Here is a 27,788-nt window from a genome sequence, read left to right on the forward strand (position 1 = left end):
AGCCAAGGCTTTGCATTGTATGCATAAGTATAGGTGCATTGATTCAAAAAAGATGACAACTTCCAAAACATTTCTTGCTCAAGTGCATGGGCTGTAGCAAAGAAGAGCCCCGAGCACAGGTTTTCATACATGAAAATACATCTTTAGCCCCCTTTTTTTTTTCCCTGTACCTTTTTTTGTCAGCTTATCTTCCTTAAAACACATCAATCTAAAATGGAAGTGCTCAGATGCCCTGCCAGACTTTGGATGCAAAGTGTCTGTCCAGGCCTTCAGGCTGTAAATTTCTAATTACAAAACACTCCACAGTATAGTTCATGAGACAAATACAGGCCCCATTAAAAGCCTTCCACTTACTAGTGCAGAACTTCAGGAGTCTGGAAAGCAAATGGGAGGGAGATTGCTGGACAAGGGAGGAAAATCAGCAGTTCTGCATTTTTCTGCAGAAAGTCTCAATCATATGGACCTGGAAGAACTGTTAGATTTGAAAGAGTTAGAAACTGTTTTGCTGTGCTGGAAAGTCTCCTGAAAATAGAAAAGCCATCTTCTCCTGAGTGTTGTGTCTCCTGGACAGCATGTGGAACAGGGAGGTCCACCAGGAGACCGAGGGGTGGAAAAAAAACCAAGAAACACAGGATGGGCAAGCAAACAAGGTGAAAACAGAAGCACCTCCTTTTACTGCTCGGTAGCTTCAAATCACAAATACATTACAAAAGGAAACGCTTTGTGGGGGAAAACATAACATCCGGCTGATCTCCAAGAATGGAGAGTAAGGGCTTACAGAAGTAAGGGCACAGCTTATCCCTAGGAGAAGAGAAAGAAGATCAAAGGAAAAGATTAAAGGAACAAATTTTCAATTTTAAATGGTCCTAACATAATAAAAAGGAATAGTAAGAACACTCAGGGTCTGGGAGAGATGCCTTGGCTGAAGGTACTGAAGTGTTTTCCTTATTTGTCTGCTTTATTTTTAAACACCCAGAGCCTTTGCTTGATCAACACTTCCTTGTAAAAGAAGGAAGCAGAGGAGAAGCAAGGGGCTGTGGGGAGAGAGGAAAATGAGGTTGGAAATTGATGATCTTCCCAGCCATGCAAGTCAGAATTCCTGCTTGAAACCAAATCCTCCTGGAGTGCTGCACAGGCATGGGAGAAGAGGGCAGGGAAGGAAAGAAAGAAGATTTATTACTTAAACAGAACTGAAATTCTGATGAGAAAAAGGACTGTTCAATTCATGCCCAAATGTCGATGACAGATCTGAAACTGGGTTTGTCATATTTCCCACTCCTTTGCACACATTAAAAAAAAATAAGGAGAGGTGACTGGGGTTTTTAAAGGCGGGGCGGGGGGGAAGCCACTGAAGTCCCTTGATCTTACAAAGCCTTGAACTCCTATATTCCATTTATAGCTTGAGCTGGAATGACATCCCCCTTGATTAGCAAGCTGTCCAATCCAGCTGCATGTGTCAGGACTGTACAAGGCACTAAGTGAAATATATATATGCCCTTATAGAGTTCAGCACATCGGGTCCACCTCCAGGGCACAGGCTGTAGCTCATTCTGACCACTACTCCTCTCCCGGGAACCACTTGGTTTGTTTTGGTTTTGGTTGTTGGTTTTTTTTAAAAAAAAAAAAAAAGTTTTTTTGAGGGGGCACCTTTACTTTCAAGTTTAAGCAACACAAAATGGCACCAAAGAAGGACGTAAAGAAACCAGCAGCTGCAGCACCAGCTCCTGCGCCAGCACCAGCACCGGCACCAGCACCAGCTAAACCCAAAGAGCCCGCAATCGATCTCAAGAGCATCAAGGTAAAAGGATGAACGTGTTCTGATCGCGGACCCAAAAGGGGAAAGTTTGCAGAGTCCCGGCTGAGACCTGCGGTGAAACATTGCGTGTGCTTGGTTCCGGTTTGGGGACTGCGGTGAAATGAATGAGTAACCTCGGCCGATGGATTTGTTGACCTGCCTGAGCTTTTGATTGTTTGAGTAGCTGCAGGAGTGTAAGGCATGGTGTGTGATTTAACACAAGAGTGAAGCCTGGTGATTTCAAAAGTATTTTGGAAGGTCGCCCTCAGAATTTTTACCAAATCAGTATCAGCCTGATCTGTTTGGTAAAGCTAAATTTAAAAGAGAAAAAACAAACCAAAAAACAACACAACCAAAGAACCCCCCCCAACCCCTAAAGTTGGTGCCTGAGGACAAGGAAGGGTCACTGAAACTTGAAATGCAATGTTTTCCCATAGTGTTGTACTAAAACTACACCTTGTTTTGCAGTTTCCTCTCCAATTATTTTTTTGCAACCACCTCATGACCTTTTGGTCATGTGTTTTGAGATCAGCATGGCTTATCTTCAAAAGCAAAACCAAATCAGATTAAAAAAACCTCAGGTATTTGGCAGTTTTATCTATTGCCTTTTCATTTGCATTGTACGGCAAACATTGAAAGTGACCATGAGCTGGAAAGCCACGGGTGGAAGCATTTCAAGGGATTTGCTCTTACCTTTACATATTTGCTCAAAATCTGCAATTCGCTGCAAATTAAAAGCTACCAAGAGGAAGAGTCTTTTGGAGGCTTCCCTCTGACTGCGCTTCCATTCGATCTCATACCATCTTTAGACTTTGCGTGCCAGCCAACATCACTGATTGTTGCCTTGACCCTTCACCAAAAGATCCTCCATGTTGGGAAATTCTTTACTTAGGAAAGAGGAGAGGGAGGTTAAGTGGTTAAAGAGATGAAGAGACAGACCAGTTTCTCTGGGTAGGACTATAAATAGTTATTCTCCACCTACCTGATGAGCTGATTGGTCCCAGGACCAATTGCCTAAATTCTACATAAGGAATCGTGCCTATTATGGAGAAGAGAAGGACTGATAATAGGACCTACTCATTCTCATCTCATGATGAATTCTGTTTCAGGTATCTTAACACAGAGTCCCAAGATCATGACCCAGTTCGTGAAATTTCTTGAAGTTTACTTTAATTTTCACTATCAGTAGTCAGTATTTTCCTGAAACAGTATGCAGCTTTCTCATAAGACTGAAGCTGAACCCACTGGCAAAGTAAAACAAGAGCAAGAGGGGGAAAAAAAGACATTTTGAAATACTTCGAGTGATCATAGTAAAGGCTACACAAAAAGGCCACCATTTTTGAGAATACTGTCCGAAAATTAGATTAGACCTCTCATTTCACTCATCTCCAGAGATGAAGGGGAACACAAACTAGATTTCCTACTAAATAGTTTAATATGATTTGATAGCTTTCTATGTCTGGTTTATTAGAAGAAAATAGAATTTTCAACTCCAGTGATCCTAGCTAATCTATCTTTACATAAATAGACTTAATATTATATTACCAGCTAAAAATGCCAGGCTGCAGTCTGAGTTCTCTGCAATTCACTCGTTTATCCAGACAGCTCTCTATAATGGCAGGAAATATATACTGTAGCACAGAGAGAACACTTCATATTTTGTCATATTCAGACTGAAAAGATTATAGTCTCTCTAAATTATCTTTCTTTTGAAAGATAATATCAGACAAAATATTTTCCTCTTTGAAAGGAGGGGGTAAAACCTGTGCTAGTAAGACAAAACCATTCTCTTAACAGTAGTGGCAGCGTGTAAGCATTACTATTCCTATTTGCAAAGAAGTGAAGATATGAGCAGTGTGATGGAAGTTACAGGACTACCCTGCAAATGTGGTGCGCAGCACAACCCCCTGCCCTGCATGCTTATCACTAGCATGGAGCCTTCTACAAGTATGTCCTCCACTCTTCATCATGCCCTTACCAGGCAAGAAGCAAGGGGTGGACAGAGCCCCGCAGTGTACCCAACCACACAGGTGTGGCCCAAGGTGATGCAGAAACACAGGCTGCCTGTGAGGGTGACACATGTCCCATCTGTCCATGACCTCCCCCTCTCACCTGAGGGTCAGGTCAAGAGCTGCCCAGGCAGACTGTGGCACCTCTCATGCTGGGCTCTTTGAGAAGGCAACCAACCATGGCGCCTTTGGTCCTGCCTTGGAGCAGGGACTGGGCAACCTCCCAGGGTCCCAACCAGCCACCCTGGGTTATCCTTTTTCACCCTTTGAGGGCTCAGACAGCAAAAGAAAACAATGTCTTATCAGTGATTTGCCTGGGAGATGTGGCAGCCTCAGGAATCACACTTTTCCAAGTCCCTTAATTAGCATGAATTAATCCTGAATCCTTCCATTCAGCCACCAAAGTCTCAACAGGGAAACAGGCACAGCACCATTTCCAGCAAAACTTTGGAGCCAGGGAGTACTTAAAACTAAGTTTTTGACCAGAACCCAGTGAACGATCCTGTCCTGGGCTCTTTGTGCTGGTTTACCAGGCGTGGAGTCAAAGCCCCCAGCACTTTGAACAAAGGCATCGAGTGGGCTCCCCTCCATTCCTCAGGGGAATTAGCAGCCATGCCAGAGCTTGCTGCTAACAAGAGGTGACTGGGAATTCCAGGCTGCAGCACCACAATGATTTTGGGAGCCACACAGCAGGCACAGAAGGGTTTTGTTAGCTTTTATAAAGTGACATCAAAGCCCCTTCTAACTGTTACAGCTGGAGTGGGTAAGGGCAGAGCTGCCTAGTAAGGGTTTGCAACAGCCAAATAAGCCACATTTGACAGTGCACTTCATCTTAAATTGGCATCAGAGATCCTAATATTCTCCAAAACAAACAAGGTGGTTTACAAACATGAGTGGTGATTCTTCTGGTGGTGCTTGGCCTATCTTCAGGGAATCTGTTCTTTTTTGAGCCTTTTGGTGTGCACAATTTGAAAGTTAGGCTTTTTTTTTTTTTCCTTCTTTAAGAGGTCTCAAACTGAGTTTTTGCAAATGCACAGATCCCAAACTTGACTGTCACCATCAGAAGTTGTGGCAGGACTTTCACTCTCTTCTGTTCCCCCCACACACTTTAATTTAGCAGAAAGCAAATATTTGGTGATTTGCTAGTACTAATAGCATCTGGCATAGGATTTTCTATTTTTGAGTACAATCTATTGACTATAAAACTGAGTAACAAGAACATCTGACTGCTAAAGACTCAAATCTAAACTCAGTCCTTTCTCAGCTCACCTTATGTTACAGTACAACCACCACAGAAAGAGGCAACGAGGAAGAATTTGTTTTTAAATGGAAATGCAAAGACCGTTTTCCCTCTACTCGGGAAACAAAATAAAACTCAATCTGCTTTGCAAATATTTCCAGTTTTCCTTATTACTTGCATGGTCTGGATTTGAACAATAGGTACAAAGGTTAAAGATTAAATCATAACTGAAAAGAGGAGAACAGGATGATGGATGCAGAGTTACCGTCAGGAACCAACCATGATTAAAAGCAAAATGACCATATGTGTCATTTTCTTAAGAGACTCACAAGAATTCTGTAGTTAAAACTGTGACCAAGGACATCCAAAAAGATAGCTTATCTGTTTTGTCAGCTTCCTTCTCCCACACAAGCCTGAGTGAGAAGAAATGGTGAGTTAACTGACATTAATGATGAGGATGTCTCATGCTTGTTTTGCCACTGAGGCAATAGGAAATGGATAAACTTCATATTGCCCAAATCAGTTTAACTTGATCCCTACCAAAAACAGGAAAAGTGTGGTTTTTACTGGAAATCTAAGGGCCCTTTCCAGTACACGCGACCAGTCCTTGGACTGAGCCCAGGCTCACAGCATCAACTGCGATGTTTTGGGATCTGGGTGCTGGATATGATATGCAGAGTACAGTACTTCATGGGCTCCTGCTCTGCAGATGGTGATCCGAGCATGTAGCACCCTGATCCAGTGTCACACTAAAGCCTTTGCTGGGAGGACACACCCGAGAATCCTCTCTTGAGCAGAGACAGATTGGGTTCTTGCAAATATTCATGGTGTACCTGATGTCCACTTGGTACACAAGGCTTCCCATGCTGGTGTTTTCAAGCCTGAAAACCCAGGACACCAATTATGCCACGCTCGACTGCAGATAAACTACTTACATCTTCAGGGGAAAAATAATTAAAAGCTATCAACTAGTAAAGACTTGCTTGGGACTTGTGTAACTGTGTGATGCATGACAAAGCCTGCTGCATGGAAGCAAACCTGTGTGATCATTTGTTTTTAAATACAGAGCTCTTAAGGCAGTAAAAAGTGTTTCTCCAAGTGTCCTTAATTCTTATTACATTCACTACTCAAGTAGGTCACCTCTGAACAGACATTGCATTGGATATAACCAGAGAGAGATAAACTTACTAAAATGCACTGACAGAAAGCTTCTGGGCTGGAGGGCAAGCAGGACTGCAAATGTGAGCTGAAGCACTCGGAAAGCTATTATGCTGCAGACAAACTCCACATGAAGCTGTGGAGTGAGAATAGGAATGTTAACAGTAGCTTTGCTCATCGTGCTAAGTGCTTTCTTAAGAACTGGCAGGTTTTTCCCTGAAATTTTTGGCGCAGGACTTCAGATTATGCCTGATCCAGTTCCAGCAATGACTCCAGAAAGACTCCCTAGGACTGATATACCCATTGGACAAGGTCACTAGTCCCAAGTGTCCTTTCTTGTAGGACAGGGACAAGTGCAAATATGACTTAGCCTTAAGAGATGTAAAGGTGCACATCGGACAGCATCCAGACCAGGCTCCTGCTACTGCTTTGACCACTGAGATATGGCACCATATGGGATCCACTCAGAGCAGGGCAGATCCAGCCAAATCCCTTTCCCCTGTGAATGCCACCACTGATACCAGACCCATATTGGTGGCAGTTGCTAAATCACTGCACAAGCAAGGCATGGCATAAAGGCATCTCAAAGTATCTTGGACATCAGACTCGACTACACATCAAGACATCTCTTTGGCACATTGTTGAAAATCAGAAGGAAAAGCAAACAGAAAAGCCACCACTTTATTTTCTTTACAAAGTTTTCAGAAGAACTTTGCCTCTTTTTCTTCCTGAAGTACTGCCAAGGAGAAAGTCCCTCAAAAGTAGGGACTGTTCATATGTATTAGCAGACACTTTCTTATGTCTGCTAGCCTAAAAAATTATTTTGAAAATAATAATAGTTTACAAAATCCATTCTTAGCAATTCAAAGTTTTGGCAGCATTTAAAAAAAAAAAAAAGAGAAGATACCCAGCCTTTGGAGGGTCTCGGGAGTGACAAAGTTTGTTAGAAACAGTGGGGTTTAAAGCAAATTACACAGAGTAACATTTCAAGAATTCACAGAGTAATTTCAAGTGTTAACAGCATTGGTGTGGCAGAGCCTTTCTCCCATTGAACAATAAATTAAAACAACCCCACAATATTTCTAAAATACTGTTTTAAACCCCCTTAGAGCACAGAGATTGTAACAGCTGGTAACAAGATATTTGAGTATATCTTACATAGGGCAAGAAGAAGGTGACTAATTTAGCCAATGACAAGTAAAGAAAGAAGTTGTCTGTAAGGAGATATGAAACAACTAACCTGGAAATTTGCCCCCACTTCACTGAGGCTTGATTACATCTTATACCCATTGCCAAAAAGCAATTTCAACTGGCTGGTTTACTGCATAGCACTTAAATGTCAAGTAGCAATAGTTTAAATAATGTTAATGCTCTAACACTGCCACTGGGAGGCACGTTAAAACAACAAATCCTTCTGAGAGCAAGCTCCAGAGCCTCATGTTGCCTTGCACATCCTCTGGATTACACACATTCAGGCAAAACTAAATGCAATTAGAAAAGGGACTCTTCTGCAAATGAGCACAACTGAATGCACTTCCTCCCATGAAGCTAATGAAATCTGTTCAAAATGGTATGATCAATAGTGCAGCTAGAGCGCATTTTGCTCCCAGACATTTCAGAAGGGCATGTTAATCGGCAAGGCTCATCCAAAAGTTTTTGCACAACTGTGAAGCAACTGTAAAGTTACAAGCTTTAAAAGTAGACAAACTGAAAAGTTACACAGCATGCTTAGAAAAAATTCAAATTAATCTACAATTAAGTCCATTCAACAAAAAGATTTTGAACTATTTTTCCAAGCCGCATGGTATCTCACACAATTTTCTCTCCTATATTAATGTTGGTCATTTTTATTCTTTTCTTCAACTGTATTTCCAGGCAGCTTTGTTCTCAAAACAGAGCTCTCTTTCTCAAGAGCTCATCTGTTCCTAATGTTTCTTTGCCTCATAAAAGACATGAGGCTAAATCCATCGGCCTGTTGATTCTTACTCAAATGAGAAGTAGCCTCTAAAATCCGTGGGATCGATCACACAAGCTATTCAACCAGGATGAGGAACGGGAGAATGACAGCCTGCTTTTCAGAGGGCTTGAGAGCCGTGTAATCCTGCACTTGGTGATGTCTACTAGAAAAATATGTGCAGCTGTATTAATCAAGAAGCAGGCATTAATGGCAAGAAGATATCATATGAACTGCTGTAGGCACAATCCTAGCTTATCTCCACCCAAAAACAAACCCCAAACCAACAAACAACCAAAACCTCTAGTCTTGAATAGAAGGCTAAATATACAATGAGTATCCTAGGGGACTCTCTAATTTTCTCCTCTCTGATTTTCCAAGACATCTGATATGTTCTCAGTCTCTTCTGCAGTGATAGTACCTTGAAATATCTGGTGACACTCTAATAAAATCCCAAGATTATTCTCTTCTTCGTAATTCACCCAAAGGGTAACAAGCAGATGGAGCAGCTGAATGCTTTAACTCCCAGCAGCATCTTTTCCCAGGGCTTTTGACCCTGTCCAGACATTCATACATTTGCAGCAAGCACAAAGTGACTGTCACTCAGCATAGCCATACTCAGTTCCAGTGCCCACCGACCTGAATAGGTGAGCACAGCATCACACTGCAAAGGTTGGGGCCCTAAGGCCCACAAACCAGTTATTTGCTGGGAAATTAGGAACTTGGGGTAATAATTTGGAAATAAAGATTTGTGTGGACCAAGTCTTCTGCGTAGCTGGCAATAGCGTTACATACAACCCTACCCACCCCACCCTATACAACTGGGACCTAGTCAGAGTGCCTCTATCTAGCAACAAGATGACTAGATGGTGGTCACAAACTATACAGGGAAAAGCCTTAATCTTAAAAAAAAACAAACAAACAAATTCATCACCTTTTTCTTTGGCACAGATAACCTTCTGGAAAACAACTTTCTCTATAAATAAGGGCTAAGCCAATTTAAACAAATCCAGGTCCTTCTGGTCTTTCCATGTATTGCAGTTCCTTCGATCTTTCATTATTTCTGCAGGGTGGACATTATTTTTTTTAAACCAAACTCTCTGAAATTTCAACATCTCACCTAAAGCCCTGAGACTCATCATGTCCTCTGACAAGGCAAAGAAAACACCACCAGGATCAGAACAAAGATTGGATCACTGCAAAAATACTTCTACCTTCTGAAGTTCATGAAAGCATCTTATAGAATCAGAAATCTTACCATTAAATCCTTTTAAGGAGTGTTTGCAATATTTTATATACTGAGGCCATTTGTAGGTGCCCTTACTCAAAGTAAGTAGCATTTTAAGTCCCCAACAGACTATTAGCTTAAAGCAGGGTGATTCTCAGTTCAAGTGAACATAACATGCCTATGCTAGAATATTTCTCTCCAGCAAAACTCTGTCTAGTGAGCTTTTTTTCAAGAATCGATAATAAAATGAAGGGCTGATATGGTGCACTAGTATTTCCTCCTCTAAATTCTGAGCCAAAGTCTCACATGGTCAAAAGATCAATCAGCTTGTATGTAGACCCCTCTCAATTTATACATATTTGATAGCCTATTCAAGCCAGATGGCTAATCCAAGTATCAGTTTTCTATGCCCAAGACAAAAGGACCCCAATTATTTTCTGCTTGGCATCTAAAGTCTTTTGGGATGAGTTTTGTTGTAGCCAACCATAAAAGCTTATCTGGAAGAAAAAACACGTTCAAGAAAATGAATCTAAGTTTTCCCTTTTTCTTTTTTTTTTTTTTAATCCTGTTTTCAGGGGAACATTTCTCAGTTGCCAGCACTGGAGAGCAAAAGGTTAAGGGCAGAAGGAAAATTCCACAAAAGGCAACACACTGCATTGACCCAGGCAACATTTCAGCTCTGCCAAAGTCTTTAGAAAGCTCCTCTATTAATGCATTGGGACTGATGGCCAAGATCTATATTAGCTTCCCCACTGCCTGAGCTCCAGCCCCAGCCAGTATTAATCAGGAAATCTGCACTGTCCTAAACCTATATTAGCTAATTCAGACAAAAGCATCAACTTCCTTTTCTACACAACCACACCTGATCATAGGTACACTTTGTCATGGATACACCCCTGTTCCCACAAGCTAATAGATTACAAATACCAGGAGGAAAAAAAAAAAAAAAAGAGAAGGATTGGCAGTGGAGCATTTTTCATACTTAGTGTATTTTCCAGATATTTCCCCCAAAATATGAACAATCTGCTTGGACAGAATATTTTCCAGCTAAAATGGCGAGCTTAAAAAATTCTTTGCAGTTGAGTCTTTAGTTTTTAAAATAGAAGGTAGGAGGTTAATGTCTCAAATTCAACCAAATATTTTGACTCTTCAGAAAACAAAACACCCCCCCCACACACACACACCCCCCAGTAAAGTTAAGTCTGTTTGGATTTGATTCTTTCTTTCAGAGCCCTCAATATACTAAAAAGACACATTCACAAAAGGTTATGCTTATCTTCAGGGTAACTAAATGAACTACAGGAGAAAGTTTCCTTCATTAATCACGCTTTGTCATTAGAAAACCAGGAGCAGTGAATGTTCAAAGGACATCAATAGAAATTAGAACAGTGATCTGAGTTTGCCACAGGGAGCCTGTTGTCACACCACCATTGCCATCCTGGCTCTATGACACTCTCAACCCAGTTGAGGTAACAGGGAAAGGAAAAAGTCTGGAGCAACGTTTCTCATCCTTTTGCAATGTTTAACAGCATCGACCCAGAGATTTGACCTGGGCTTGGAGGACGCTACATTGTGGGACTAGATATTTGCTACTGAAAAAGCTGCAGCCTCTACCTCCTGCAACACACCTAGAAACTCCCCACCTGTAGTCACACCATGTCCCCTCCACTCTGTCTCCCAAAAAGCAAGTGCCACTTTCCCCACAATGAACAGTCGTCCTTCCAGTTCCCAAAGCCTTTGTGGACCTTAGCTTCAATCACAGCTTCTCCCTTGCCTCCATACCACAAAAGCCTCAGCAGCACCTCCTCTCAGCACACCAGTGAGCTCTGAAGCTGGCATGCTGCTGCCCTGCCTTATTCCAGCCCTAGAAAAAAGCATGTCCTAGAGAGCACGGGCTCCTGTGAATACAAATTTCTCCCTGCCCTGCAGGGTATATCTCCACATCAGCCGCTAACCTAGCAACACAGCTGGATCCAAAATGCACAGATAGTCTTTCCCTTAAAAATGTTCAAAATTTGGAAAAAATGTGAGCAGTGCAAAGAGCTTTGTGGTCAGACACCACCTTAGTCAACAGGTTAATCTTCTGCCCAGTGCCAACAACTGGATCACACCGCGCAGACAAGCAGCAGCACCACCCATCTAACCTTGAGCGCTGTATCATCCATATAAGGGGCTGAGCAAAGCCCAAATGTACAAGGACCATCCAACTGCATCTAGCACACAACCTGCAAGCCACATGTAAAACCAGCCAGATGGCAAACAGGTGGCACATCTCACCCTCTGCGCTCCTTTTTTGCTGACTTTATGGCTTATTGGAGAAACAGAATCCTTCCCTATAAGGAAGCCTTGGGAGGTCTGGACAAGGGATATCCCTGCTTGACAGTACAGACTCAGAAAGTGCTGACATGAATCAAAGTTACTGCTTGCCACTCCTTGCCCATCTCCAGCCTCCTAAATATAGCCACCGTAAGTTGTCCATCAAGACATGGAGCCTCCTGTCACTTTGCCCTAAGAAAGCTAAAGAACTCGCCAAGGGGAGGGACCGCTTCCTTCTGACACCTAATCCAGGCAATGCCGTCAGCACCACCACATAAATAACGGGAAGAAAGGCCAGGAAAGCAGGACCACTCTCGAGACCTTTCAGCTAATCTCTCCTGCCTGTCTGCTGCTCTTCTTTTCCAACTCTCAACCATGGTGGGTCCACTGGAAAGCTAATGGTTAGCAGTGAGCCAGCGTATTTTACACGAGTAAATTTGGCTTCTCGCTCAAGTTAGTTCTGTGTGGAGGGGGCGGGGTGGGACAGTCCAGAAGACAGTTTAGGTTTGCTTGGCTTTCCTCCTTAAACCTAAAGGACTGCACGAGATTTTCCAGTTAGCCTCAAGTTCTGTACCAGGTAATGGCAGATGTGCAGTTCCTGTAGCTCCAGACAGACAGGCTACAATCTGCTAGTGCTGTCTGCTAAGCATTTTTTTAAAACTGGATGCAACCTAATAAAGTAGCAAAGGAAAATAATAATATTTTTATATAAAGAAAAATATCATAGTTTAGTACTTTATGAAACGATGTACTGTCAAAACTTAACTGGAAACACAAACTTTAAGGGATTGGTTTCATTCTTATCTTAATGTAGAAAAGCTACTTGTTAAACAATATTACTTCAAATGGTCTTAATAAAACAGGTCTATACTAAAACAGTAAATGACCTAATGGTATAATTAACAACTTCTTTATTAGTTAGGAGACTTTAAATTTTTGTTGCTTCTAGCCACAACCCTGGCTTTTCCTGGGAAGTAGATTTTAATAGAATCTTTAAAAACAGAGCTGGTGATGCATTTTTACGAGGGAAGTTGCTAGTTTAGGTTGCTATGGCCTAATTACATTAGGCAAGACAGATGTGAGAACACTCAGCTACTTCGTGATATTTGCTTTCTCTCAGTGCATTTTCAGCAGTACTAGTTCTCTTTTTTCTCTCTCTTTTTCTTCTCAACTGCAGTCCTTCACTCCAGACCAAATTAATGGTAAGTGAAATAAAAGTTTTAAGTCCAACAGGGGGCAGGAGTGGGAACATAATGGCTACCAAATGCTAAATAGTCACTAGTCTTAACAGCTCTTTTGCTATCTGCATAACTGGTACACATCTGACAGGCCACATTTTTGCTGTTTTGGAAGATGACTCGTGGATTGAGCTGGATGCTTTAGAAAACAAACAGGTTGCCCCCCAGCCCCGCCTTCCTAAGCTATTTTTTGTGATTGATTTCCTTCCAACAGATCGAGTTCTCCCAGGAGCAACAGGATGGTAAGTTACAAGAGAGCTGATGCGTTTTATATGTATGTGGGTTCAGAGAGGAGCTACAGGCTCAGAAGTTTAGCCTTTAAAAAAAAGACCATCTAGGACTTCAGCTGGTATAAATCACCACACTCCTGAATTCAGAGAAGCAGTGCTGACTTACGCTAAACAAGAATCTGACCCTAGATTTACATGTAATTTATCTGGGTGCTTATGTGCTGTCCAAGCTGAGAAGTTTATGCCATGATATGAAGAGGAAATATGCTGGTGTTACCAGCTCTACCTACTGAACATTTTTCAGTTGTGCTCCTGTACTGGCCATTCACAAGGATGCTGAAAACAAGTCTTGCATTTGAAAGTCATGGGGGAAATAGGCAGATGAAAGACAACAGAAGGAGGGAGTGAGCTGACAGCTTAACTTAGCTGCAATGACATTGCCATTTTAAATGAATAGAAGATACAAGAGGCTTACATGTCGCTTTTGCCAGGACATGATGTGGATGGGGAGGAAGAAAGGATGTTTTACTGTAAATACATTCATGAAGTATGGAAATAGCAAATAAGTGACTTGTATAAAACTGTTGATTATGAACACAATAGTCTGAATATGCTGCAATTTTTGAACATCTTGCATTATCCTCCGCTTCACAAGCCACCAGCAAGTTCCAATTTTTTTTTTTTTCCTTCAATCTGATAGAGAGGTCCAATTACAACTTCTGACATGAACAAAAAACTCTACTGAAGCTCTGTCTGAAGTGTTTTAGATATCCTAAGAGATGCATTTGGGTTATATTAAATGGTGTAGGTTTAAAAAATATGTCAAAAATTCAGTTGCAACTATAGTAGACTTCTCACAGTGAACAATGTATTTAGAATGGAAGACACAAGGACTTACTAGAAATGCTCTGGGTTACACCATCAAAGCAATAGGGAAAGGTATAGTGCAGTAAGTGAAACTGGAAACATTTCTCTTTCTGCAGTCCAAACACTCCCGGTCAGAGAAAATAATTTGGATTCTTCCTCACTTTAAGTCTAAAACTTTTACAAACGGGCTGCGAGTTTATGGAAAAAAAATGCCATCAATTCAAAGCTGCTGGCATGCATAACAAAGCAAAATATTTCTTTTATCGTCCCTACATATTTCAGATCATCCAGCTGCTGTAATGCTGCTATGACTAAACCAAGCAGCAAAGCAAATAAAAGCTACTTGAAAGCAGCAGAATTTTCCAGAAACAGAGATGTCCCACCCTCAGTAACTATTTCCATCCAAACAGGCTGATGCACCAGCAGCTGGGTAGTACCCTCCTCAGGGGGATTTTTAGATGTGCTTATTCCAGCAGAACTATAAACTAGGACTAGCTATATATTTTTTTAAAAAGGTAAAAACCCAACAACCCACAGCAAAGATATATTGCAGTCAGATACATGCCTGAGAGACAAAAAATAAAATCTCGCCTTTTCTCTGAGCTGGGGAGCAGTGTTCAGAACCCAGTGAACATAAAACTTCATGGGATTTACAAAAGGGAAAACTCTCCTGATGACTTTGCTAATAGCAAACTGGCATTATTTTGTACCTCACTCTGGCTAAATGTCATTAATGCACCTGATGAAAGATCATATTATATGGTATAAATCACTACAGCTCCATCAACCTCATCTGCTAGAGCAGAAGTAGATATCAAGTTGGTATATTGTAAGGGGAAGCTCTACACAGGTCTAGGCAGCCCTGATTTCATACCCTGCAATAAAAGCTGTAAGGGGAGAGGGTTAGCAGTAAAGGATTATAGGTCTCCCACATCAGACAGTGGGAGGATTAGTTTCAGAGGTATTACATTACAGCCTAGCAGGCTGACATCCTGTATCAGCAGTTTTACTGGGTGCCAACAATTCCTTCACTAAGGCAGTATATGGATGGCTAAAGCAAGAACCTAAATACCTCTGCGTCTCACATCTCCAGCACAAGATGAAGACATGATTTGAAATGTGGTTTATTAGTCCTAAATCTGCCCCAAGGCACAAAGACCATTCCACCTACACAGGCAGTGAAACACAAAGCAGTCTGTCTGCTGGAAGCACGTCATGGCCAAGGGAAAGCCATCTCACCTGGTTTACTTGGAACCAACACGCAGCATCATCAGACACTGCGGTGCAGAAAAGATCACAGACCAAGATGCTCTTGACATAGAGGCTCATGTCTTTGTTAACACAGCTTATTGATAGGGAGCTGCCTGGCTCCACTTAACTGTTGCTCTTCCCTTGCAGACTTCAAGGAGGCCTTCCTACTCTTTGACAGGACTGGTGATGCCAAGATCACCCTGAGCCAGGTTGGCGATATCATCCGGGCGCTGGGGCAGAACCCTACAAATGCCGAGGTCAACAAGATCCTGGGCAACCCCAGCAAAGAGGGTAAGTACCCTACAGTCTCATGGGCCTTTCTTCAGGCTGGGAAACTGTAGTGAGGCAACATCAACAGTCAGAGCAGGAGGGAGAGGAGCTTTTGCTCTGATAGGGGAGTAAGAGGTGGGACTCTGTAGCACCACTACATGGAGTTTCTCCAGTTCCTTTCGAAGAGGATGACGATGGGGAATACAGTGCTCAGAAAGAGGAAAATGTTCTCCTTGGGCTATGTAGCATCCTCTGGAGGGATCATTTTGGTGTTAACTTGGTATAGGTGTAACACATGCACATGGCTGCTCATAGTCCCTCTGCGTGTGCTCTAGCCCTTGCTGAGGAGCTGGAAGTCTGTTTCCAACAGCTGATCCTCAGCTCTTCAGGTCCTTCCAGCACAGAATCTTCTGCATAAGCCAAGACGTGCCCTGGGACTGGAAACCTACCTGTATATTTCTGCTGACCAGGGTGGTCTGCTCAAAGCTCCTACAAACCTGGGCATGCTGAGGCATATACTGGCCATTCATTATAGCAGCTATTTTCTATTTCCTTTTCTCCTCTCTTATGTATAAGAGAAATGGTGAATACTGTAGCCACCTCCTTCTAGCAAGGACCTGGCTGCAGGTGATCCCTGATTTCAGTAATGCAGAACTATATGAAGGTGTGCTAAATTATATTCAAACACTCAGACCTGGTAAAGGCAGCTCTGAGGAACAATTTAGAAGACCTGAGTTAAGCATTAGCACCAGCAGGAAGCACTGAGCTGAGAACTAACACACAAGTGAGACCATGACAGTACTTTAAGTCACTACAACAACTGACAGTTTTATATAGCTGGGTAGTAAAATAGTTTCTATAAATAACTGTATATATCTATATATACAGGTGTGTATATAACTATATTCCATGCTTCCATTATATTTCTTCACTGTCCATATGAAGGCTGCTCTTTGCAAAGATCTAGTGGCAGTTAAAAAAAAATATATCCTTTTATTTGGCAGCCTTGCTCAAAAAAAACCACACCACCACACATTTGGGGAAGGCATCACTGAAGACTACAGCTTCCAGCTCATGATTCGTTAAGCCTCCACACTGAACACATTTAATAGTAAATCTGAACATGACCCCCACTGGACGTACGTAGTTTTAATTAGTTTGTTCTTTTGCTAATAGCCTCTGCTACCACATCCAAGAGACCCTGAAGAGGTCAGTAACGTGATATCAGCAACCTCAGGGGCTTGTCTAAGTCACAATGTCACACTCTGGTTACCTTTTCCCACTGCTTGGGGCTCAAGACTTCTGTTTTACTGTATTCTGTAGTTCCCTCACTCCCAAAATCCTTTCAAAGATCAACTCATACAGCAAGTTATGTAAGAAGAGAGGTGAAGCAAGGATATCAAAATTAACTTCCACAACAAGAGAGAATCCATAATCTGCAAAGAAACTTCCAGATCCTGAGGCAAAGACTAAAGGATAGAAAGAGGTGTGCAAATAAGGTGGAAGGGTCTGCCACATTTGAGGGCAAATATCCCAAAAGACCACACAGTCTAGCATGTAGCAACTGGTGCTTTCTTTCCAGAGCTGAATGCCAAGAAAATTACTTTTGAAGAGTTCCTGCCCATGTTGCAAGCAGCTGCTAACAACAAGGAACAAGGTACCTATGAAGACTTTGTTGAAGGTCTGCGTGTCTTTGACAAGGAAGGCAACGGCACAGTCATGGGGGCTGAACTCCGTCACGTACTGGCTACTCTGGGTAAGGGATTATCATCTCTGTGAGCACTTTAAAAATTGCTGCTGTGTGAAGACATGGGAGAGGGAGGAGAGATGTTCTCATAATGTGGAAAGGTGGGAGGTTACAAAGCCAGACAAGACTTTGAGTTTCCCAACTGGGAATCCATGAGGAAATGGAACACCAAACACAGTAGAAAGCCCAAATGAAAAGGTTTGGTTTATTACTTCTAAATCTGGACTAGGGATTAAGGGTGACTTGTTTGAGGAATAGAGAGAATCACAGAATATCTCCAAGTTGGAAGGGAGCCATAAGGATCAAGTCCAACTTCCTGCTCCTCACAGGACAACTTAAAACTGAACCATATGACTAAGAATATTGTCGAGATGGTCCTTGAACTCTGACAGGGCTGGTACTGTGACCACTTCCCTGGGGACCATGTTCCAGTGACCAACGACCCTCTCAGTGAAGAACTTCTTCCTAACATCCAGTCTCATCTTCCCCTGACACAGGCACATACCATTTCCTTGTGTCTTATCATTGGTCACCAGAAAGAGAATCAGCATCTCCCCATCTGCTGCCCCTCTTGAGGAAACTATAAAGAAGTTGTACAGAATATGCTGTACAACTCAGTGAGGTAAAGCACAGGGACAAAGACAGATGACTTGCTGTGTGGTTTCTTCACTCTGTAGGAATAACTAGAATCCCTGTGTCTATATGCATATGCAAAATGTCCAAAGAATGTTAAAAGTAATGAAGCTCAGTTCAGTTATAGGTCTTTTTGTTACTAACTCAGAAAATAAGGAAGGCCTTCGGAAAAGCTTGTAGGGTTCAGCCTCAGTTGCATGTCTGTGGAGGAATTAACTGAGCTCTCTCCACTCTCCAGGTGAGAGGATGTCAGAAGAAGAAGTAGAGGAACTCATGAAAGGTCAGGAAGACTCCAATGGCTGCATCAACTATGAGGGTAGGTACAAGGGTTCAACACCTTCTCAACCTACATTTCTTCTCTCTCTCGCAGAGTTTCATTGTGGTTGGATTTTAGCTTCTTGGGCAAATCAGTTAGACAAAGCTACAGCTGAGCTGGGTTGAAAGGCTTATGCATGAAAACAACAGTTGCAGAATGCTTAGCCTGCAGTCACACTACCCAAAAGTCTAGATTTGGCCACAGCAGAAAAAGCTACTTCAGTCAACACCAGATCTCTAGACTCTGACTTTCTGTAAGAGCAGCTGCAGTGACTGGAACCAATCCTACAGCTAATGCTTAGACAAAGTGCTCTATTAGTCATATATTTAGTCTTATCACACTTAAGCAAAAAGATCATTTGATTTGTACAACATTAAACATTAGAACTTTCTATCACAACATTGGGTCAAATCTGATCAGAAACGTGTTTTTGATGCCATCAGCTCATAAACAGCTGTTATTTTTAAAGGTATATCCTAAAGTAACATTTGCTGCTCCTAACTAGCATATCTGTATTTTTCCACAGCATTTGTAAAGCACATCTTGTCTGTCTAAACGGACTTCCCCAGACACCAAATGGTACGTTCTTCTCATTTACACTTAACCTGTCTGTTTGCTATGCTTAAAGGCTTCTACATGCCCATGGCCAGACAGGTTACAAAACCGATGTGACACCATCTCCACAATGATACAAATAAAAAATTAGACTGTTGTCCAAGAGCAAAGAAAACAGGAGTGCAGATTCCTGGGTCTTGTTCACAGCTATGTAACTGGTTGGAAACTCTGTTCAGTGGATTTTTCAAACATACCCAAACTGTGAAAAGAAGTGCTCAGTTTATTCATGAGCATGGAAAAGCTTAAATATCACCCTAGATCTCTGTTGTCATACAAAATTAGAGTTAAAGCTATGGAAACTGACAGCCTGAGACACATCCTATAAGCACAGTGAGATTTTGGTTTTTTTAAGAAAAGGAAATAAAAGCAATGCCTTCTGATAATTTGTAGATTTCTGTAAAGAGAGAGTAGCCTGAATACTTGTGTGAGCTACTGAGAACAGCTCTTCAAACAAAAGAATTATCTGAAAGATTATTCTAACAGTGATGATCAATAGTCAAAAGGGCTTCAAAAGTACCCAATCATTTAGCAGTTCTTCTACGAGTAGGAAAAAACACCCAAACAAACAAGCAAACAAACCCCAAAACAAGCCACAAACCCACAACCTTGATATGCTGTTATTTTGTCCCAACAAAAACCTGGCAGCTGTCTTTAAAATGCAAACAGAATATCATGGGTCTGTGGGCCTATTTGAACTGTTAGTAATTCTAGCCCAAAAAAGACACATTCCCAACTCCTGTGTGAAACAACAAACACCTCAAAATAGAAATCAAGGGCTCAGTTTGTCATTCTGCAAGTGTTTCTTCAGCAAACTTTGACTTCAAGTCCAACTCTCCCATTCCTTCCCAGAACAAGTCAAATTCAGAAAGACCAGATGGCACTAGAGATTTGCCTGAGATTCTTGCTCAGCCTGTCACCATCAACATGGAAACTGCATAGATCTGGATGACACACCTCCAACCCCACCACTTTTTACCAGTGCATCCACAGGTATCACCTCTGGGTCACTACACTTTCATTTGAAAAAACTGAACTTTCACCAAGGCAAGCTAGATGGAATAAACTGCTGCCATCCAGGATCCATCCATCCTAAGCACCTCTTTCCATGTTGGTTGCGCTGAAACAATGTAATCTCTTCGAAAAATAAGGCACCAATAAATCCCTGTGGTCACTTTGTGGCTATGAAGTCTTTTTTTTCCTCTAAAGCTCTTCAAACCCACTCAAAGCAGCACTTGGCACTTAATTTATTTTCTCTGTATATTTCACAAAATAAAGTTTTATGAAAAACAAACATAGACATCTCCAGGAGATCGCTCTACTTAATCTGAATGACAAGTGTTTTCTTTGGGGACTGGGAGAAGGAGTAATTAGGGAACTACCACCTACATCAGCCCTTAGACATTTTTAGGAGAAGGAGACCTGGCACCTGGTGTCAGAACAGCTCCCAGAGTGGCACCTGCCCCAGCTCACCAGGTAAGACCCAGAACCAAGCAGGGTGGCCATGCTGCAGGAGATCACCCAGAGCCACTCTTCCCAGCAAAATATCCTCCGTCGTGCTGCAATGTGGAAGGGATCCTAGCTACTGTCTGTATTTATAGCTCTATGGACAACTAGAAAAAGCAATCAGAAACATCAGTCACCCTGAAAGGCTCTGAATCTGGGAACCAGCCCTGGGACTGTCATTCCCTGGGCCATGGCAAGAGGAGTGACAGTGGGAAGTATTGTTACCTGCACATCTCTGCCCTTAAATTTAGCTCCCCTCTCTTTTCCTTAAGTGTTCATGAAACTGCCTTAATCCCCATCTGAGTGTCAACTTGTTCTATTAAAATCTGACTTCGCCTTATTAAGTTACTATGCAAGAAATGACCATAATTCAAGTGCCAACAGGTGCAGCAAGGCACAGTGGTGGCGGCTGGCACCAGAATAAACTGTAGACATTTAAACAGCAGCTGTCTCTTTTCTGAGGCTTCCCCCAAAAAATCTCCCATTAAACCCTCATCATGCTGGTAGACATGGCCAAAAGAATCTCTGAACTACACCCTGCCCAGAGATTTATGCCAGCAGGTAGTTTACAGGGGGTTGCGGTTTCCACATGCACAGTGGGAAAATCCCTTGTTAGAAGGAAGTAAGGAAAAAAAATGAAGTTGTTATTTAACATCATCCTAAAAAGGCAACAAAAAAATCATGAGATATGTTAAAGTAAGTTATTTATAGAGACTCAGCCTGGAGGGCGTTTCTCACCTAGACACCCTACTGTTCTTCAACATACTGCCCACACACATGATCCATGCTATTCCCTCCTCCAAGAAGCTGTGGATCTCAGTTGCTGGGAAAGCAAACAAACAAACAACAAAACAACATTTCACCATATATGCTGTCAATCTACTTTTTACTGCATTGACATGTAGTCACAGAACCAGCCTAGTCCAAGGCTGGATGCAGCCCTAAAGCAAAGTCTGAATTTTCCATCATATTTTCTTTTCTGAAATTGCAAGTTTTATTAATTTCTAAAACATTTGGGGCCCAAGCCCGGACAACTAACAAAATAGCATGCCTTCTCACCAGTGAAGTAGACAGACTTTTAAGTAACTAATTTTAAAAAATTCCTATTTTTGTTTAAAACAAAAAGCCAGATTATGAGATGTAACCAGCCTGACAGTATTTCTCTGAACTCTAATTGCAAGGAATCAAGGTAACACTACCCACACTATTCTCACTCCTCAAAAATTAAAGCAGAAATATTTTTTACAGACAAAACAGATTAAAACAAAGAGAATGCTCCTCTCCCATTAAATTGAGACTGAGTCTTGAAGTGTTTCATAGAGCTACACAGGGAATGGATTTTTAAGCTATGCAGGTTTTTGTAATTTTAAAAAATCCCCATCTCAAATGTAGATGGAGGCAAATATAAGAACATGAACATTTTTTCAGATCTTAAGTAATTCAGTCATTTATAAAGAATGGCAAACTTGTTGTGCACTAGCCTCTTTCAGCTAGTGAGAGCTTCAACATAAACCTTTCTTGTTATTTATTTCGAAAACATAGAAACAAGATGTTTTGGAAATTTAATTACTTTTTTTTTTTTGAAACACACAAAACCCTTTCCTACAGTCAGCTTTATTTTCATCAGTAAATCCTATCCAAAAGACACCCAACCCAAAAGCACAGTTTGGAAATGCCTAAACAGCTCTGGTGCATCATCTGTAGTAGAGCAGGGAAACCTATTTTGCCTCAAAACCATTTAAAGGTTGAACTTGTTTCAACCTACTGCCTCCATACGAGTAACACAAGCATTGCTCAGAGCTCTGATCCTGGGAACGTCCCTCAAAGAAAGCTGCTTCCTCTTATATTTTCTGTTCACCTAAGGAAATAAATACTCCACACAAGAAGTACCACTGTACTGATGTACAACACACAATACACCATGACTGAGCTCCTCCTTTACTTGTAGAGAGAGACTGAAGACCCCAGCAGGTGGGGAAGGCCACCCTGCATTTGCTCAGGCTCTGAATGGAAAAAGTAATTCTCAGTCCCTGTCATCTGACACCTCTTGCCATCATTATATTTGCTTTGTATTTTAAATAGAACATTGTTAATGAACATACTTTCCATTACTGAACACAACTGACTGTTTAACTCTGGAGCAGGGCTTAATCCCCAGAGAAAGTTCAAGCTGCAAACACCAAGCCCTCAGTATGCAGCACTAGACACAGCAACCAGCACCGTGGAGCAGGCAAGATACAAAACCAAGGCAGAAAGACCAGATCAATTGAAGAGAGGTGGTCACCGAGCCCAAGAACGTAATTCTGCTCTTGACACAGGCTGTATTCATTGACAGCAGGCTACCACCACATATATAAGCAAAGACATTTCCATAGGTGTTTCTGCCAAGCCAGGGACAGCTGAGAAGCCTGTCTAAGAGGGGGACTTGTCTGCACTAAGCGGGATGGATTTCAGACAGCAGGGAGCTGCAGGAAGAGCAGTGCCCCTCCATCTAGCACCACTCGAGGGTTTGGATCCTCAGCTAGGAAAAGGCAGAGGCTTCGCTTTGGGGGTATTCCAGATCCAAGTGGGCTTGCACAGCTATCCACAATATCAACACCTGCCAAAGAGATAGGGAGGCACAGACTGCTGTCCCAATTGCCCCACTCACATTACAGGTGCTTTCCTCTTGTGTGCAGAAGTGTATAAGCATGGACACTGCACTCCATCAATGTTCTCCCTAGTCTTGGACTAGATTTTAACTTACTTTAGAAGCATGGTCTCCAGCCAGTGGATGGTAGAGTTCTGTGCAGAAATAGAGACCAGATGGACAGAAAGAGGCATTTCTGCAGGGCAACAAAGCACAGCAGTTAAGTGTGCCTGATGTGTCAGGAGTTATTTACTGGTCTTACAGCACCTGAGCACTGTACACATTGTGCTACAACGACTGCCCCAAGATCACTGGGGCAAAGTTTGCTCAGACATGTCTTCTCACAACCCTCTGTGTAGCTTTCTTTTCTCACTCCCAGGAGCTGCTAGACACTGGTCATTTCCCCATCTCACCTACAGAATAAGAAACCAAGGAAGCACAACAACAGCCATGTCACTCTTCCCTAGAGTAAGAAGGAACAGTGCACTAATTCACCTCAACACTGCAGGAGCCAGTGTATATATACTCACTGCCACCTCACAGCATTAGCCCAAGGCTCTGAAGATTTGCCATCTATTTGGAGACATCTCTTGACACTTTTACACAACAGCAATAAATGTGATTATTCCATATTACTGAGGCACCTGACATCACTCTATAACAACATCTGGGTCCTCCACACAGAGCTGCTAGCCTCAACCCTCATGCTATGATGGCAAATCCAAGAAGAGAAAGTTTGCAAAGGTGTCCTTTTTCTGGCAGGCAAACTCAGCTGTTCACATCACTGAGCCCTCTCAGCCCCCATATCCTTCTTCTCTATATTAGTACTGAGGGATTAAAAAGCTACAGTATGTAGAACACTCCTGTATGAACAAACTCCACAAATGTAACCCTCCCAGTGATATAAATTTTCATCCACGCTGAAATACTATCCTTTTTCACATAGCTCCCCTCTTATGGTATCTCATACCATTATTACAAGAGCAATTATTCCATTTTGGGTTTTCAACCAAATCTTGGGCTTTAAACATGACACAGTCAAACAGTCTTCTTCCAAACACTATCTTAATGTCCATGCAGACCTGTTGCAGCTTTAAATCTACACCCTTCCTATGTCAGGGAGGCTAACTTTCATAGAGATACAAGGAAGTACTCAAATGTGTAATGATGAAAAGATGCTTCCTTAGTAACCTACAATTTCCTCATTTATTTTATAATGAAAAATGCAATACTTTATCATTTACTCAGGCACTTAAATTCAATTCAATATCAAGTCTGAAATGTTGCTGAAATATGAAGTTTCACTCTCACATCCAGATGACTAGATAAATTGGCACAGTACATATCAGACCACAGTTTATTAGAGCATTAAACTGAGCTTTCTATTAACAAAACCTATGGTTTTGGAGGATGGTATAGATTAGTTCATAAACATTTCATTTCTCCACAAATGTAGCAATGATGGGTAGCAGAACTCCTAAATCAAACTTTCTTGTAAAAGCAAGCCTATTGCCAATCCTCTGGAAAGGCCTTGTGCTAAGAAATGAATGAGGGAGATTGATAAAAGCAATAAACACACATGTGCATATTTCCTCAGTAGCATGAAAAGTATTTCAAGAGGGATTGTTCACCCTGGTTAGAAGAAACAGCAATTTCATTATTATTTGCAACTAAACTTTTAAACAGAAATTCCTTTTTACCGTGTCTCCATAGCTTACAGACATTGTTTATTTCTTTAAGGACATACAGTCTTCCGCTGGATGAAAGGCATTTCGGCACAGAGAAATGTCACAGGGCAAATTGCAGCCAGTGGTATGACTCCGAGGGAATTCAGCTCCTGCCCAACCTCACAAACATCCACTGAAGCTCACTTGGCCTCTTCATGGTCTCACGAGTGAAACTAGGCAATGAGGAGCACATTATGAGAGGGACCAGGACAGGTGGACAGCACAGTCTTGAGAAAGCCAATGACAAAAGTAGCACCTCACAGTAGCTCCTCAGTTACATTCTCTAGGGCCCTCTGGAACATTTCTCCTTGGTGCACTGTTTTCTGTGCTGACCTTTTCCTCTCTCACCTCCCTGTTTTATGCCCAGCAGCCAAAGAAACAGACTTCTGTGCCTCTGGTCTGCATCAGAGCACATCAATCTGAACAATTTTAAACCTCTTTTGAGCATACTTAGCAGGACACTTCTATGTAGTACAGGTCACATCCACTTTCTGTGAGGGCAGATCCTTAAGAGAATCAGAAGCGAGGCAGAGTGTGTAACACTGCTTCTACCTCACCAAGTCTGGCCACACTTGAGGTTATTTTTCCAGGGCTCTGCTACAAGGACCAAGAGATCACAAGTGAACCCCAGGCATCAGGTAGAGTAAGAACAATAAAACTCTCTCTCACGGTTGCCATGAATCTTACAAAGAAGGCTTAGAAGTGAAAAGGTGAAGAAACAAAGCATCCATAATTTGTTACATTTGGGGAAGAACAAGCCTCATGGGTATTTAAGCCAATCACAGCTGGGGAGTTTTGGACTGGAAACTCAATTCATACTTCATATAGACTTGCAGCTGGGAGCCACAGAATGCTTGCACTGTGGGGAAGGAGCCTTGTGGTAAGACCAATTTTTAAAAAGTTTACGTTCAGAATGAAAGTATTATTTAACTCAAAGCCCTTTCTGGAACTGGCACAGTTGCATGACTTTCTGTTTAAAAATCTCTACAGCACAGCCAAGCTTAACTTTTCACAGCAAAATGTAAGGAAAGAGAAAACACTGAAGACACCCAGCAGCCAGGTGTAGCTTGGATGAAGGTCAGTATAACACAGCAGTGACAACCTCCAAAGTTAATCTTTATTATCACAAAAAGCCCTGTCAGATGTCTCATTCATTTCGCAACCTCTGCATACGCTTCAAAGAGCGTGACAGTGATGGTCTCTGCCCACAGCTAGAGCATGGATGGTGGTATTGAGTTTCTTACAACCTAGCTAATTAGCTAGTCGTAACAACATAACTAACCCTCATCTGCCCTGAAGTTTAGCATGTCTGGAGACAACACATATTATTAAACGCTTGGAGAGAGGCTACAGAGTGCCTGTGGGTCAGCTTTAAAGCCTTACAAGAAATTATCACAGAATAAGGCCTTAAAAATAACCACTAAAAAAAGTTGCCATCCACCCCATCATTAAAGTGCAGAATAGCGTAGACATCCAGTTCCCAAAGTAAGCAAATGAAGTTTCTAGACTGTTTTCCAGAGTTCCTGGTACTCAGGAAAGGTTTCTTTTCTCTTAGAGGAAGCTCCTCCTTCAGGGCTATCAGCCCTCGGTAAACTCTTGCCCAGGGCTCAAGCAAACACATGCTCTGCTGAATCCTAAAAGCCCCAGCAAAAATAAGAGAAAGCTACAACTCCTCCCAGGTAACAGGGATTAATTGCCTCCTGCACTCTTGTTACAGAAAACACACATATCCTAAACGAGGTCTCATTCAAAGAAGAACATGAACATTGTGTATGTTAACATGCTATGTATACCTGGTACCCCAGGGGGAATGAGGGATTGGCATTTTATGCTCACTGCTTAGGCTATTACTCTCCTCAGATCTATCAACTCAGAGAAACAGAAACAAAATAAGTTTTCTATTTTATCCTTCCAAATACCAGCTCTCCAGACTGTTTGCTCAGGAAAGCATTTTCTTTGGCTCTTTGCAAGACACAAACAGATCCACTTTTTACTCCATGCTATACTGAACACAACCATTTTTCAAGTTGTTTTCTTCCACGCAAATAACAGTGCTTATTAGCTGCCTCATTAGTTTAAAAAGTGGTTTTAATTCAGAGTTTCTCATCTGTAACATCCCTGTATATTTGAAAAGCTAAGTTTGTTTTCAGAAGGCAACAAATAAAACACCTCTACCTTTGTTTAACTCAACAAGTTTCCTCCAGTGTGTTCAGGATCATATCTGATCTTCTGAGCAAGGGTTGATGCATCGCTTGCACATCCCTGATGGAATAAAAACCAGCAATTAGTTGAAGTCATATAGGCCACACCACACACAGCAAGAACACATTTGCAGAAGAACAGGTCTGATGTGATGTACCTTCATGACAAGTCTGCTGTGGTGGTGAAACAAGGCTTACAAGGAAGACAAGCCAGCATCTACACAAGCTCAAAGTACAGCCTAACAATTACAAGGCAGCCCCACTAATCACCACAGTAGTGCCACAGCCATCCCAGCATACCCTCCTACATCCTCTGAGCTCAATGCCTACACCTGTGCAAGGGTGGTGCTCAGCTAATTCAAATTCTTGAAAGCAGCAAAGCACCTGTTAAAGAAATCCTTCTTTCCTCAGTGCAGATTAAACCCATTACGTCAATTTGCCCAGTTCAGTAGTAACATGCAGCACACAATTTCTGCCAAATTTTTACATACAGACCAATTCTCTCCTGGCCCCTTGCTAAACTGGGCATAAGAAAAATTACTTTCCTATTTGCCTGGACCAGCCATGGCTGATCAACAGCTCCTGGTCTCTGTGTCTAACACAATTAGCACAAAGTATAGGAATGAATTCATACCACGAGCTGAAACTGAGACTTCTCAAGCTCCTTCATAACACCAGCTTACTGAATTGGTGACAATGTTTTTGGTTAATGGTTGAGTTAGGCTGGATTTCAGCTGAAGAACCGTGGAGGAAATGCTGAGTAGCTCATTAAAGCTACTGTATCCAAACCCTCAGTGATTGTTAATTGAAATTATACAAAGCTACAAATTTAGGATCAGGAAACCCTAGCATCGAAGAAAG

At 42.0% G+C, this 27,788-nt stretch overlaps 1 protein-coding gene across 3 annotated transcripts; it reads left to right on the forward strand.

The window, feature by feature from the left end:
• The first annotated feature begins 1,493 nt into the window (after positions 1–1,493).
• MYL1 (myosin light chain 1) lies at positions 1,494–20,038 on the forward strand. Of its 3 annotated transcripts, none has more exons than XM_065637809.1 (7): positions 1,494–1,798; positions 13,153–13,180; positions 15,434–15,577; positions 17,139–17,312; positions 18,175–18,252; positions 18,779–18,831; positions 19,717–20,038. In XM_065637809.1, the coding sequence occupies exons 1-6, from the start codon at positions 1,676–1,678 to the stop codon at positions 18,805–18,807; spliced, it is 576 nt and encodes a 191-aa protein (XP_065493881.1). In that variant the 5' UTR covers positions 1,494–1,675; the 3' UTR covers positions 18,808–18,831; positions 19,717–20,038. The 3 variants fall into 3 exon arrangements, with proteins under 3 accessions (XP_065493881.1, XP_065493882.1, XP_065493883.1); XM_065637810.1 differs by lacking the exons at positions 1,494–1,798; positions 13,153–13,180 and adding exons at positions 11,977–12,078; positions 12,878–12,902; XM_065637811.1 differs by lacking the exons at positions 1,494–1,798; positions 13,153–13,180 and adding exons at positions 12,079–12,101; positions 12,878–12,902.
• Positions 20,039–27,788: the final 7,750 nt, after the last annotated feature.

This window comes from Caloenas nicobarica, chromosome 6 (genome assembly GCF_036013445.1).
Source record: "Caloenas nicobarica isolate bCalNic1 chromosome 6, bCalNic1.hap1, whole genome shotgun sequence".
In the NCBI taxonomy this organism is placed as follows: domain Eukaryota; kingdom Metazoa; phylum Chordata; class Aves; order Columbiformes; family Columbidae; genus Caloenas; species Caloenas nicobarica.